Source organism: Phaseolus vulgaris, chromosome 4 (assembly GCF_051622355.1).
Source record: "Phaseolus vulgaris cultivar YP4 chromosome 4, ASM5162235v1, whole genome shotgun sequence".
In the NCBI taxonomy this organism is placed as follows: Eukaryota; Viridiplantae; Streptophyta; class Magnoliopsida; order Fabales; family Fabaceae; genus Phaseolus; species Phaseolus vulgaris.
This window is the reverse complement of record NC_143501.1, coordinates 4053972-4069547: the sequence shown is the minus strand read 5'-3', so window position 1 is coordinate 4069547 and position 15576 is coordinate 4053972. Positions and strand designations below refer to the sequence as shown.

Below are 15576 nucleotides of genomic sequence, written 5' to 3'. Positions count from 1 at the left end.
GCTTCTCATGGGTGCAAAAAGAAAAAAAGATAATATAAGAAAGTTGGGGTTGGGAAACCCAACTTGCCACCTTCAATTAAAATAATATAAGGTTGGCATATATGATGTCTTTAGTCGTGAAACATTGATGTTTGAAATAAAGCAAAATAAGAAAATTATTATCGTTTTATCTAGTACTTGAATATGAATTAAATATAAATAGAAAAAAATACAAACTTAAATTTTAACAACACAATAAAAGGATTTGGAAAATATAAAGAAAATATCAATAAATAAGGAATAAAAAAAAGTTAAAATGTGAGAATATACATTGTAATTATACTTTCATCAATTATATATATATATCAATTATATATTTGAAAGAGTTACAAAACTTACAAAGATAAACTACAAATACTACAAGTATTTATGAAAAAAAAATACAAATATATAATAAATATACATCGTTTTAAATAATTTATTAGAGGAACTATAAACATAACAAGTATTTTGAATTATTTAGTAGGAACAAAAATACTTTGAACAAAAATACAATGTAACCACGTGGCTAATACAAGGATTTGTTGTTTTCATAACAACTAAGAGATAAACGCGGTTTAATAAGAATATCAAGTGGAGTGGCTTTGGTGTTGGTTAATCCAAAGGTTTCAGTCATGTTTATAGTATCAGGTGATGAACTTAAAATTTCAAAAGAATGCAAAAAACTAGCAAGAATGAAATGCACCATTTGAAGTCCAAAGGATACTCCTGGACATATTCTTCTGCCACCTCCAAATGGTAATAACTCGAAATGATGGCCTTTGATGTCAATATCTTTATGAGTTGTAAGAAACCTTTCTGGTTTGAACTCCAAAGGATCTTCCCAAACATTACCATCTGTATGAATCTTCCAAAGATTTGTGATTAGTCGGGTTCCTTTGTTTATATTGTAGCCTTGCAAAGTGCAATTCTTTATGAATTCACGAGGTACCGAAAGAGGAACAGGAGGATACAATCTTAAAGTTTCTTTGACTATAGCTTGAAGATATGTTAACTTACTTATATCATATTCACTCACGCATTTTTCTTTCCCAATATGAATATCTAGTTCCTCTTTTACTTTTTCCAACACCAAAGGATTTCTTAAAATCAAAGATATTGTCCACATAAGAACTGTATTGCTTGTGTCAGTTCCTCCTGCAATCACGGTCTGCAAATCAAATAAGTTATCGAACAAAAATATTTCAGTTAAGAAAATTAAGGTTATCTTTGAAAAATTTATTATTAAAAATAACCTAGGTTATAGTTAATTTCAATTTACAAGAAAAGTTATTTAATTTTATTTATTTTCTAGGGAATACTTGCATGAGTTCTACAATCATTGTATATTTCCACCATTGAAAAAGTAAACAATTTCTAAACTAATGTAGAATTTACATGTTTTTTTTATCAAAATTTCATTATTTTTCACAAAAACCAAATCTAAGTAGAAAACAGAAAAAAAATTGTAAGTGGTGGTCCATTGATTTTCATTCACGCAACACCACAAATGTCCCTTTCCACCATCAATATCTCCATTCTCAACCTCACTACCCTTTCTCCACCAATCACAACATCACTACTCACTCTCCCAAAAAACACTTATATCTCTCCCCTGTATCAAACAAATCCCATATAAACGAAAGTGTTACACTTGCGTGAAGAATTTTGTAATGTTTTTACATCATTAACGAAAGTTTTACACCTTATATTTTCATACAATTGATTTTAAACCGACGAAGTATAATACATATATTCATATCTAAGGTAAGTTCCTGAGAAAATATTCCAGATTTAATTAAGAACTATGTTGTATTTACGTGTTTAATTTTCTTAAAGTTTCACATTTCAAAAGCATTATAACGTGTAAATTAAACATTCATACCAGTACGGTGGATTTGATCATGGTATCTGCATCGTGCCCATCAATAGTTCTTCCATCAAGCAATGAAATCATTACATCCATGAAATCTTTAGCTTCATCAACCTTCTCTCCCAAACCCTTCCTTTTTCTATGTTCCTCTAACTCCTCACCTATAATACTATCCAACTCTTTCGCAGTTTCTTTCATTGCCTTCTCATGGCCTCCAAAATCAAACCATCTCAACCATGGAACAGCATCTCCCACTGTGAACACCCCCAACAGACGCATGAACTCCTCCACAGCCTTCACACATCTCTTTGTCTTCTCATCTTGCAAGTTTTCACCACCAAAATATCTCTTCCCAACGACCATTCGAAGAACCATGTTGAATGAGAGGTCAGAAAACCATTGCTTCAGCTCCACCAAGGCATAGCCAGACTCACTCTTTTGGCTACACCAAACATTATGCAACTCTTTGATCGAGTTTTGAAGTTCTGAGACACGAACATGCTGCAGTTGTTCCACTCGACGAGTAGTAAGGATTTCTAAAGTTACAATCTTTCGTAACTCGCGCCAATAGGGACCATAGGGTACAAAGCCAAACATGGCATTGTAGCCCATGAGTTCAATCGCGACGAGCTTGGGGCGAGAGGAAACGGCCATGTCGTTTGTGGTGAAACATTCCTTTGCCGTTTCCCAGTTGTTGATTACCAAAGCCCTTTTGGCACCAAGTTGGATGGTGAAAATGGGTCCATATTTGTCAGCCAAAGCACCCAAAGTTCTATGGGGTCTCTTTGAACCACTCAGAAGTGGAAGGTGACCAAGTATTGGCCATGCTCCTGCAACAGTGGGAGCCTCTTTGGTGTGAAAAAAATTGAAGGGATTGTAGAAGAATAAACAAAAGAGGATTAGAGAAAGAAGTGCAATGGTAGTGGTATTGAGGTAGTTTTGAACAAAATCCATTTGAGCTTTGTTAAGTCCAATGGAAGTGGTATTGTTAAATAGATCATTCATTGCTACAGAGGGAAAAGGCCAAGTTGATGGATTGCTGAAGTCAAAACTTTCCACTGCAGAAAAGTACAACATGGTAGAGAAGAGCTTTAACACTAGGATTGAATGATACAAGAGGCTGCAATTTTTTTTTCATTTTTTGTTTCATCACATCATTACTCTCTCATTGATTGTTCAGTGCAGGTGGCAAGGCCCTTGGAAACTTTGAGATTGTTGCAGCTGTCAACCACTTGTATATTGAAGATAAAAGATATTAACCTTAATAGCTTGATATTTATTTGTTGTCTCCTCCAACTGATAGTAATAATTGAATTATAAATGTGGGTAGGTTAAACGGTCTTGTGTTGAATCTTCTAGTGTTAGCCTTCACTCAAGTAATTAGGTTCCAAGTATACGAAAACAACTATCGGAAGACTAAGAACGTGATTATTAAGGGTAATTTGTGCTAATATGATACTCTCTTTTAATTTTAATTTTGATTATAGTGAAATTTGATTGATTGGTTTGTGTATGTGATTTTTACTTCTCACATTGAAAAGGTTTTTTACATTAATATTTTTGTGTTTTTCTTCAATGTATTTTTTGTTGTTGCCATTATTTGTTATTGATCCTCACAAATTCTTACAAGTTGAGGAAATTATTATTCGCTGCTTATTACTATGGTTGAGTAATTATTCCAATCCCACATGAGTTACGTCTTGTTAACAACATCTCATCTAATTTCACATGTGATCCTCCTACTCCAAAATACAAAAACACCAATATTCATTCCAAACTTCAACTCAACAGGAAAATAAACACTCATAATTCTACATATATTATCAAATCACTGTTGGGAATCATAAAAAAATGCAAATTAACAAAACCATATGGAAAAACAACCCTAAAAAAATCATAATGATTGAAAAACAATGATAAAAAGGAAAAAAAATTGTGATGCATCACGGAAGCAAAAGATTAATACGAAGACAGAGAAATTGATTGACCTGAAATGGAGAAGGGTGAATCAATTTGAAGAACGTACCGTTTACCTTCAACCGTTGATCGAACCTCACACAATGTCACTCCTGATTCATAAAGAACGACTTCAGATTCTTGTTTCAGCTTAGGGTTTAGATGTGATTTCTCCTAGTTACCTTCAACCGTTGATCGAAACTCACACAATGTCGCTCTTGGTTCGTAACGAACGACTTTGAATTCTCGTTTTGACTTAAGGGTTTAGATGCGATTTCTCCTGGTTACCTTGAACCGTTGATCAAAATTCACACAATGCCGCTCTTGATTCGTAACAAATGACTTTGAATTCTCGTTTCAACTTAGGGTTTAGACGCGATTTCCCCTGGTTCAATGTCTATATGCAAGAGTCTTAGTCTCGAGTCCGAACTTCGAGCTCAATGACAAGGTGAATTTCGAGTCTTTACAGTACGTGGGCTTAATTATCCACAATTTAAAAACTTGGCCTAAAAGTTATTTAATCACTTTAAAAATATTATTTAAAATATTAGTTAAAGCTTCCGTATTTTAAAAAAAGTTGCCTAAAATGCTAAAATTAAACATCCACATTTCTAAAAACGTTGCCTAAAGTAATCACATTTTAATAACTTATCCCACTTTTTTTAAAATGTTGCCTAAAATAAAGAGACAACGTTTTTCCAAATATTTTTCACAGAGAAATAAGCCTTACTGCATGGACAACAATAACAAACTGTTGCTTATACCTACTTCAGGCAACACTTTTTTACCCGTTGACATGTCAACGTGGCCTAAAGTGAAAAATGGTGTTGTATACTCTATAGAGTTTTTAATTTTTACAAACGATGGGCTTTCAATTGGACCGAAAAGATCAATTCTAAACTAACTTAAGTTCTTTCTTTGAGGGTTAAGTTGATCATCTAGTTCCAATTTACTACTAACTCTTTACTGTTAGTTGCCTGATTTTTGCATAATTTATGCTCTTTAAGTGTCGGTTTCCAATCTCCATGCATCAACATCTTCTTCCAAGCTTCCAAGATCAAAAGCAATTAAAAAATTGTTCCTTTAAATGATCAAAGCACACGTTAGATGATTCAAGCAAAATAAAAACTATAAAATGCAATTTTAATGATATTTTTATTAAAACTATATTATTTGGAAGAAAATACAAATCTAATCTAAAATTAGAAAATAAAAACAAAAAAAACCTCAAGAAAATGCAATTACTCTATAAAAGTATTGAAAACCAAGAGTTATCAGTCTATAATGGAACTTAGGATTGGAACAAAAACACCATATGTTATAGAAGATGGGGAAATGAGTTGTATAAGATTGATTATGTGTCATTTCTTCACACTAACCATTGGAATTTAAAATACATATACACAATCCCTTCTATTGAACTACAAGCAATTTACTTTAGTTGGAGCTCTACCAATTGTATCTATTTAATTTTATAAGATTTGTAACAAGGTTGGTTGGGTCATTTTTGTGCGTAATTTTAGGAATTGTGGCTGAGAAGTATGAAGTGGTGTTTTTTTTTTTTTTTTGATCAGCAATGAATTAATGAATAAAAACGGGACACTTGAGGGGTATCCCAACCCTTATACAAATCTCAAATACTCAATTACAATCCAGAGAACTAAAAGCATGGAGAAGCTTTCAATTACTCAGCCAAAGACATAAGATTTGTTCCTAAGACAAAGAAAAAAGAAACAGATAAAGTTGCTGCTCTTGTTTATGCACCAGCAGCAGGATTTTCCAGAACTTCTCCAATTCTGATTCTTCATGGTTGGTGCTCCTCCCTGTCAATCTACACCAAAAAAATCCCAGCTGTTATATAAGTTACCTCTCCATTCCTCACCATTCCTCACGTCGAACAGCATCCCACCTATTACAACCCTAGGCTCAGCGTCTTTGCATCCCATTACGAGACCTCTGCAGCCCCAGCAAACCCAAACAGCAACCCCATAACTTCATGTCCTCTTACTGGTCCTATGCCTCTAACTTTTGCTCATTGTGGCCAAACCACCTTTCTGCATAAATCCGATAAATTCCTCTAATGTACCCCAATCACTTCGGCCTACTGTCTGCACCTATTTGAGCATCCTCCAGCACAGAATAACAAGTTTTCATAACTGCACACGTGCCCCACAGAGGTTAAACAGGCCCGACATTCCCAGCTGAAACAGTACCTACCAGCCCCAATTACTTAATGCTTTTTATACAGAGGATTGGATTCAAAATCCAGTCCACTAAGGAATAAGAGAAGAAAGAAGAATGGTGCTTTACCCATAACCAGGATTTTAACTGTACCTTTTGAAAAATCTCCTCCACATCCACAACACCTTGCTTGAACACCACCGAATTCCTTTGGTCCCATATGCATCTAACCACTGCTGTCCAAATCCCTTTCCAAACCATATTTTGTTTACTGCTAATCTGAAACAGGTGGAAATTCTCAAAGTGGGTCTTTACATCATTATGTTGAACAAACAGAATCTCAACCCATCTAAAGCACATGAACCAAACACTCATCGCGTGTTTACACTCCAAAAAAAGATGTTGACATGATTCAGCATTAACCTGGCACAGAGCACATAAGGCATTATTTAACATCACCCTTCTCCTACTTAGACATTCTCTTGTTGGTACACTGTTCGTCAGGATCCTCCACGTTGTAGTCACCAAACTAGGGAAAGCTTTAACCTTCCAAAGGTTTATGAATACCTCTGAGTGTGAGCCTCTACCTTGTTTTGTAAGGCAATCATAAGCAGAATTCACAGAGAACCCATTTCCTACATCATTCCCCCACACTTGGACGTCCTTTTGTTCTCTACTCAACTTAATCGACGACAAATGCCTCATCATTTCTACTTCCAATTCAGATTCCCACACAAATCTAGGACGCCTCCACCTTAAACACCACTGCCATACCGTTCCAATCCACACTCCAGCCTCCTCCACCTTTTGCCCCTGATTTAAAGACAAAGAAAAAAGCCTTGGTTACATCGATTTGAGATTAGAGTTCCCAATCCATATGTCTTCCCAAAACTTTACTTTGTCCCCACATCCTAGCTTCCACCCGATCTCTTTGTTGAACCAATCATCTCCTCTGTCCTCCCCGCAATCTTTGAACAAGTCTCTCCACCACCATGATTGAAGTTTCACTGATGACTGTGAAGCATTAGAACTCGATCCATACTTCGAGACCAACAAATCCTTCCACCTAACTTTTTCATCCACTAGGAGACGCCATCTCCATTTAGCCAGCAAAGCAAGATTGAAGTTATGCACATCTCTCAAACCCAGACCACCCTCCTCTTTTGGCTTACATAACTCTTTCCAACTTACCCATGATATCGTCTCCTTCTCCTTCCCCCACCCCCATAGGAACCTCCTTTGGATTCTGGTGATACTTCTACAAACCGTGGCCGGTGCTCTGAAAAGTGACAGATAGTATAGCGAGACGGAGGATAAAACAGATTTAATAAGGCATATTCTCCCTGCCATAGATAGGAATCTTCCTTTCCACACGTTGAGCCTTGCTTTAAGTTTGTTTATCATAGGCTCCCAAAACTTCTTCTTTCTCGGATTACCTCCCACTTCAAGACCCAAATATTTGAACGGGAAGCCCGTCTGAACACAATTCAAAGTCTTTGTGTAGCAATCAAGATTACTTCTTTGAACATTAATACCTGTAAGTTTTGACTTGTGAAAATTGATCTTCAGCCCTGAAGCGAGCTCATACCCCCTGAGGATGGATTTCAGTGTCACCACGTTGGTGTAAGAGTCCTCACAGAAAAAAAACAGTGTCATCTGCATACTGTAGGATACTCAGTACAACCTCCTTTCTCCCAATCTTAAGACCAGAAAGTAATCTGGCCTTTTCCGCTTGCCTTACTATACCAGCCAAACCTTCTGCTACCACTGTAAAGAGGAATGGCGCAAGAGGGTCGCCCTGCCTCAACCCTCTCGAGGGTTTGAATTCCTCCGCAGGGCTCCCAGTAACCAGAACTGAAACTGTTGCACTTTCCATACAACCTCTGATCCAGCCAATCCACTTACTATGGAACCCTAACCTTTGGAGCATGTCGTAAAGGAAGACTCAGCTAACCGAATCGTACGCCTTTTCAAAATCCACCTTCAGACACAATCCACTTCTCCCACTCCTTCTGAGATCCTCCACTACTTCATTAGCCATAAGCACACTTTCGAGTATCCCTCTGTTCTTAATAAAAGCCGACTGGCTTTCATCAATAATAGAGGAAAGTACATTCTTCATTCTTCCTGCTAGGACCTTGGAAATAATTTTGTAGGTGGCCCCAACTAAAGAGATAGGACGATACTGCTCAAGCAGGACTGGATCTCCAACTTTAGGAACAAGAGCAATGAAAGAGGCATTACAACCTTTGGGAATATGACCTGTACTATGAAAAGAAGCCAAAGCTGCCATAAACTCTACTTTGATGAACTCCCAGCTTTTCTTTATGAAGAGAAAATTAAACCTGTCAGGTCCTGGGGACTTGGAACCTTCACAAAGCCACACCGCATCCCTAACTTCCTTCTCTGTGAACTCTGCTATCAGCTTTAAATTCTCCTCCTGGTTTAAAGAATTAAACTCTACCGCATCAAGTCTAACACCAAAATCTCTTGTTGCCTCAAACCTTTTTTCAAACAACTTCTTAGCTTCACCACGGATTGTACAAGGCTCTTCACACCACTGGCCCCCCACCTCAACACCTTTAACTTCATTTTTTAGCCGTCTCCATCTTAGAGAAGTGTGGTAAAATTTTGTGCATGAGTCTCCACTCTTTAACCAACTGGCTCTAGCTTTTTGGCACAACAAAGACTCTAGCTTCTTATCAGTCTCCTTCAATCTACTCACCAAACCAATTCTGTGTAATCTCTCATCTTCCAATAACCCTACACTACAGTCTTGGCAATCTAGAGCCTCAAGCTCCAACAAAATGGATTTCTTTGTTGTCTCCAGATTTCCAAAGACATCCCTATTCCACACCTTCAAATCCCCCTTCAACCTCTTCATCTTTTCTTTTATCACTGTGAAGGCATTCCCCTGAGAGGGATATGATATCCATTTTTCCTTCACCATATGGCCAAAACCCCGTTCCATATACCACGCATCTATAGATCTGAAAGGTTTAGGACCCTAGTCCTTCTCCACAGATTTCACCACTATGGCGCAATGGTCTGACACCTCCCTACGTTCCACATATTGCTTGCACATAGGCCATGTTTGCATCCAATCTTCGGTAACCAACACCCTGTCTAGCCTGCTCTTAGCCTTGCCATTTGAATTAAACCACGTAAAGGGCTTTCCCACCAAAGGTATTTCAATAAGAAAATTAGTATCAATGAAGCTATTAAAACCTCTCATCTCACTGGATTGGTTGTCCCGCATATTAACTCCTTTTCTTTCACACCGCTTTCTTATGGCATTGAAGTCACCACAGAAGCACCAGACGGAGTCTGCTGAACCCTTCTTTAGGTCTGTCAGTTCCCCCCACAAGGATACCTTCTCACTCAGGGAACAATTAGCATAAACATTCACCACCACACACCTACATTTTGAACCCTTATGTTGGCCAAACACAACAATAAACCCCTTCCTCATCACATGAAAGTCATAGCAGAAAACTTCTTTATGCCACATAGAGAGCAGACTACCACTACCATTGTCTCCTCCGTAATGTACCCATCCCACATTATTATCCTCCCATAAGGAAAAGCATCTTGCATCCGAAAGGACCGTCTGTTTTGTTTCCTGAATACATACAAAATCCGCCTCCTCTCTAGTTATAATGTGCTTTAAATACTGAGCTTTAGTACTTCCCCCTAACCTTCTTATGTTCAAATTTACTATCAACATAGATGCTCTTTCTTTTTACCCTCCTCATACTTTTCCATAACCTGAACATCTCTCTCTTCCATGCAATCGTATTCTTTCACAACCTCTTCTTCGTCCCACCTACAGATTATCCCAGATTGCTTTCCAATCTCCCATAACTTAGATGATTCCACCGAAATTCTGGGCTCACATAATCTCAAATTGCAGTTCAAAAAATCCCCATCAGATAGTGAGTCTGAAGACGTACCAGCTTTGTGATAGGAAGGGCCGTGTTGTTAGGCGTTTTTATTCCCTGACATTATGTATGAATGAAGCACTATTATAACTTTTTGTTAGAGGTTCTATACACCATACTCATGGATATATATTCATATTAATCTATACGGTGTTGGGTATTTTCCTACTTTGTATTAGCCTTTTCTACAGGGTAGGTTTTTGTATATGGCTGAAGTACTCCTAATATTTCTATTTATTTAACTATTTATTGTTGTTGAAAATTGTTTTTCCCCGAATTGATGGTGAGAAATTCAATTAAAGTCACCATAACTAATACATGTTCTCAAAATTATCTTCTCCAACTTGATTTTTATATTTTGTTATCATTTTCAGTTTCTATTTCCTTTTGAAAAGTTTTTAACTTTTATTTCTGCTATAAGAAAATCCATTATTATAGGATCGTTCAAACTTTAATAAGTAAAAACAATGCTAATTAGTTAATAATGTGAGATTTGCATTGCACATGTAGTATACTCTAAATCATTAGGATCGTCCTTTGAAGGTCAACACTAAGTAGTGTTTGTTGAATCAAGTGTGTTCAAGCTTTAAAGAATCCAAATCCTTTGAAGATCGATGGAAGGCTGGATGTGTTTGCTTTTGCTGAGGTGTTTTAGAATAGGATATGGGGTAGATTGTCTGTGTTAATCCACTCTTGATTGAATCCAAAACTTAAGCATTCTCAAACCTTTTAATTGAAAGTTTTTTTTTAAACTAAGTGAAAAATAACCTGTTATTTTGTCGAAACAACCGATTGTTTTATACTTAAGTGTTTTTAGAAAGGTTGAAAACTGTTTTTGATGGTTGACTTGCTGTCAAACCAAAACAACCGATTGATTCGAGCATTCAACTGATTGTTTGTTTTGGGACCATAACAGAAAACTATTTTGTGCTTTGAATGAGCTTTAAATGATTTTTTAACTGAATACGCTCTAGTTTTAAATGCTTTGACCAGTCTTTGAAAACAATAAATAGTTTGTTAAGATTATGTAACAATCACAACATCACTACTCACTCTCTCAAAAAACACTTATATCTCTCCCCTGTATCAAACAAATCCCATATAAACGAAAGTGTTACACTTGCGTGAAAATTTTTGTAATGTTTTTACATCATTAACGAAAGTGTTAAACCTTATATTTTCATACAATTGATTTTAAACCGATGAAGTAAAATACATATCTTCATATCTAAGTTAAGTTCCTGAGAAAACATTTCAGATTTAATTAAGAACTATGTTGTATTTATATGTTTAATACTACAAATACTACAAGTACTTTTGAACAAAAATACAAATATATAATAGAGGAACTACAATACTTTGAACTATTTAGTAGGAACAAAAAAGTACTTTGAACAAAAATACAATGTAATCACGTAGCTAAGACAAGGAATGGTTGTTTTCATAGCAACTAAGAGATAGACGTGGTTTAATAAGAATATCAAGTGGAGTGGCTTTAGTGTTGGTTAATCCAAATGTTTCAGTCATGTCTATAGGATCAGGTGATGGACTTACAATTTCAAAAGAATGCAAAAACCTAGCAAGAGTGAAATGCACCATTTGAAGGCCAAAAGATATTGCTGGACATATTCTTCTACCACTTCCAAATGGTAATAGCTCAAAATGATGACCTTTGACATCAATATATTTATGATTTGAAAGAAATCTTTCTGGTTTGAACTCCAAAGGGTCTTCCCAAACATTACTATCTGTGTGAATCTTCCAAAGATTTGTGATTAGTCGGGTTCCCTTTTTTATATTATAGTCTCTTAAAATGCAATTCTCTGTGAATTCACGAGGTGCCGAAAGAGGACCAGGAGGATACAATCTTAAAGTTTCTTTGACTATGGCTTGAAGATATGTTAACTTACTTATATCAGATTCATTTACGCATTTCTCTTTTCCAATATGAGTGTCGAGTTCATCTTTTACTTTTTCCAACACCAAAGAATTTCTTAAAATCAAAGATATTGTCCATGTAAGAACTGTATTGTTTGTGTCAGTTCCTCCTGCAATCACATTCTGCAAAACAAAATAGTTACCCAACAAAAATATTTAAGTGAAGAAAATAACTAGAAAAAAAATCATTAAAAGCAACCCAATTTAAACATAAAAAATAATTAGTCACTATATTGACTAAATTAGATACTTATTTAGAGATTAAGAAATTATTGGTATCTAAGATAATTTCTATTATTAATAAAAATTTATAAAATATTTTCTAAATTGGTATCTAAATTAATTATCTAGGTTTTAGTTACTAATATTTTATATTTTAAATTAGTCTATAAAAGATTAATAGAGACCGATTTAGAATATAAAGTAGTAAGTAGTTAAAATCTTGGTAGTTAATGGTTATATACCAACTTAAAAAACTATTTTATAAATTTTTATTAATAATAAAAACTAATTTCCATACCAATAATTTTTTTAATTTATAAAATGATCTCTAATTTAAATAAATAATAACTAATTATTTTGGTTCCTAAAATTAGTTTTTATTTAATAATTTTGTTATAGTGAATTAAGATTATATTTGAAAAACTTTTTACTAAAAATAACTTAGGTTATACTTAATTTTAATTTACAAGAAAAAATATTTAATTTTATTTATTTTCTACGGAATACTTCATGAGTTCTATAATAATTTACATTTCCTCCATGGAAAATTAAACAAGTTCTAAACTGATGATGTACAATTAAAAAAAAATCTCAAAATTTCATTATTTTTCACAAAAACCAAATTTGAGTGGAAAATTTGGTAGTTGTTTTGTAGCTTTGGAATAATTAACTAGGAGATATAAAAAAAAGTTGAAACACCTTGTAAGTTGTCCATTCATTTTCATTCACCCAACACCACAAATGTCCCTTTCTCTCCCAATCACAACATCACTATATCCCTCACTCTCCCAAAAAAACACTCATGTCTCTTCCCTCTATCAAACAAATCCCATATAAATGGTAAAGACGATAAAACACACTTGTGTGAAGAATTTTGTAATGCTTTTACATCATTAACGAAAGTGTTATACCTTATATTTTCATTCAACTGATTCTAAACCGACGAAGTAGAATATATATATTCACAACTAAGGTAAGTTCCTGAGAAAATATTTCACATTTAATTAAGAACTATGTTGTATTTATATGTTTAATTCTCTTAAAGTTTCACATTTGGAAAGCATTATAACGTGTAAATTAAACATACGTACCAGTACGGTGGATTTGATCATGGTATCTGCATCGATCCCTTCAATAGTTCTTCCATCAAGCAATGAAATCATTACATCCATGAAATCTTTAGCTTCATCAACCTTCTCACCCAAACCCTTCCTTTTTCTATGTTCCTCTAACTCCTCACCTATAATACTATCCAACTCTTTCGCAGTTTCTTTCATTGCCTTCTCATGCCCTCCAAAATCAAACCATCTCAACCATGGAACAGCATCTCCCACTGTGAACACCCCCAACAGACGCATGAACTCCTCCACAGCCTTCACACATCTCTTTGTCTTCTCATCTTGCAAGTTTTCACCACCAAAATATCTCTTCCCAACGACCATTCGAAGAACCATGTTGAATGAGAGGTGAGAAAACCATTGCTGCAGCTCCACCAAGGCATAGCCAGACTCACTCTTTTGGCTACACCAAACATTATACAACTGTTTGATCCAGTTTTGAAGTTCTGAGACACGAACATGCTGCAGCTGTTCCACTCGACGAGTAGTAAGGATTTCTAAAGTTGTAATCTTTCGTAGCTCGCGCCAATAGGGACCATAGGGTGCAAAGCCAAGCATGGCATGGTTGTAGCCCATGAGTTCAGCGGCGACGAGCTTGGGGCGAGAGGAAACGGCCATGTCGTTTGTGGTGAAACATTCCTTTGCCGTTTCCCAGTTGTTGATTACCAAAGCCCTTTTGGAACCAAGTTTGATGGTGAAAATGGGTCCATATTTGTCAGCCAAAGCACCCAAAGTTCTATGGGGTCTCTTTGAACCAGTCAGAAGTGGAAGGTGACCAAGTATTGGCCATGCTCCTGCAACAGTGGGAGCCTCTTTGGTTTGAAAAAGATTGAAGGGATTGTAGAAGAATAAACAGAAGAGGATTAGAGAAAGAATTGCAATGGCAGTAGTATTCAAGTAGTTTAGAACAAAATCCATTTGAGCTTTGTTGAGTACAATCAATGGTAGTGGTATTCTTAAATAGATCATTCAAAGCCAAGTTGATGGCTTGGTGAAGAGGTACATTTTTGTCAAACTATTCTTTTCCAACTCAAGTTTATATAAGAAACTAAAAAAGTTGGATTTTTTTTCAAAACACACGTGACTAAAACTTTTCAAATAATTGTACTTATCTTTTAAGTATTTTATAAATTTGAATATATTTAATTACTTTTAATAAAAAAAAATTATTGAATATTCGAAATTTTTAAATTTTTAACTTAGTTTTTTTTTGTTTAATTTTTTGACATGATTTTTATTTATCTTGTCATTTTATTTAATTATCTTAATGTATTAAAACAATATATTTTTTAATTAATGTAAACGATATTATAATTAATATAAATCGATAAATAAATATTTTTTATTAAAAAGGGATTGGATAATAAAGAATTATCTTGGTTATTGTAAGGATAATGTGCAAAGGCTTTTGAGAAACTTCGCTGAGCTTTAACACTGGGATTGAATCATACAAGGACTGTTTCTTCCTACACCTCTTACACAATATGAAAATACTTTTTAGCCTTCTTGTGTCATCTCTTTAACGTAGCTTCCTTCTTGTTTCATTTCCTTAGAGTAGCTTGAAAACAGACTTCCGGATTATGTAATCTGTAAGCTAAAAAAAACTTTCAAATTATATAATTTGGAAACTAATCATGCACCTGAAAAAAGGCTTCCAGATTATGTAATCCGGAAGCTAATTACAAATTTGAAAAAAAACTTCTGGATTAAATAATCCAGAATATTACATAAGAGTATTTTTGGAAATATGAAAATTTATGGAGGTGAGAGAAGAATATATGAAGGTGGGAGAGAGGAGTATTTTTGGAAATATGAAAATTTATAGAGGTGGGAGAAGAATATATGGAGGTGCAGGAAGAAACAACCCCATACAAGATGAGGCTGCAATTTTTTTTCATTTTTTTGGCAGTTTCTTCCTGCAGCCCGACATTTTTCTTCCTGCACCCCCACAAAGTTGCGCAAAGACAAAACTGTCCCTATATAAACTGTACATTTATAAAAAAATTTGTATTCCAGATTATGAAATCCGGTAAATTTTTGGATTTTCCCTTCCGGTAAATTTTTGGATTGGCGCATCCGGTAATCTCCCGGATTGGTGCTTCTAGTAATACATGAATGATAATGTTAATCCAAAATAAAAAAAATGCAAAACATTCATAATTGAAAAAACCATTCCTGATCCGCCAATCCGTAATTCAAAATATGCATTCTGGATTCAGAAATCAATAATTGAAAAAAATCATTCCGGATCCACCAATCCGTAATAGAAATTATGCTTCCAGAATACCCCCTCATCCGGAATGCAACATGATTCACTTCTGGATTGATG

General features: G+C 35.0%; 3 protein-coding genes across 4 annotated transcripts; all 3 read right to left on the bottom strand.

Annotated features, from left to right (window-relative positions):
* Nucleotides 1-464: 464 nt before the first annotated feature.
* On the bottom strand, nucleotides 465-3397 carry LOC137836831 (cytochrome P450 82A4). 2 transcript variants are annotated; one of them, XM_068645588.2, is made up of 2 exons: nucleotides 1904-3397; nucleotides 465-1189 (listed from the first exon to the last, which is right to left on the bottom strand). In XM_068645588.2, exons 1-2 carry the CDS (start codon nucleotides 2966-2968, stop codon nucleotides 548-550), a joined length of 1707 nt encoding a protein of 568 aa, XP_068501689.2. In that variant the 5' UTR covers nucleotides 2969-3397; the 3' UTR covers nucleotides 465-547. The 2 variants fall into 2 exon arrangements, with proteins under 2 accessions (XP_068501689.2, XP_090158001.1); XM_090301875.1 differs by having other exon boundaries at nucleotides 989-1176.
* A 5638-nt stretch (nucleotides 3398-9035) lies between these two features.
* On the bottom strand, nucleotides 9036-9755 carry LOC150027831 (uncharacterized). Its single transcript, XM_090301524.1, has one exon. It carries the CDS (start codon nucleotides 9753-9755, stop codon nucleotides 9036-9038), a length of 720 nt encoding a protein of 239 aa, XP_090157650.1.
* Nucleotides 9756-11228: 1473 nt separating this feature from the next.
* LOC137836829 (cytochrome P450 82A4) lies at nucleotides 11229-14259 on the bottom strand. The gene is made up of 2 exons (XM_068645585.2): nucleotides 13221-14259; nucleotides 11229-12030 (listed from the first exon to the last, which is right to left on the bottom strand). Exons 1-2 carry the CDS (start codon nucleotides 14214-14216, stop codon nucleotides 11389-11391), a joined length of 1638 nt encoding a protein of 545 aa, XP_068501686.2. The 5' UTR covers nucleotides 14217-14259; the 3' UTR covers nucleotides 11229-11388.
* Between the last annotated feature and the right edge of the window lie 1317 nt (nucleotides 14260-15576).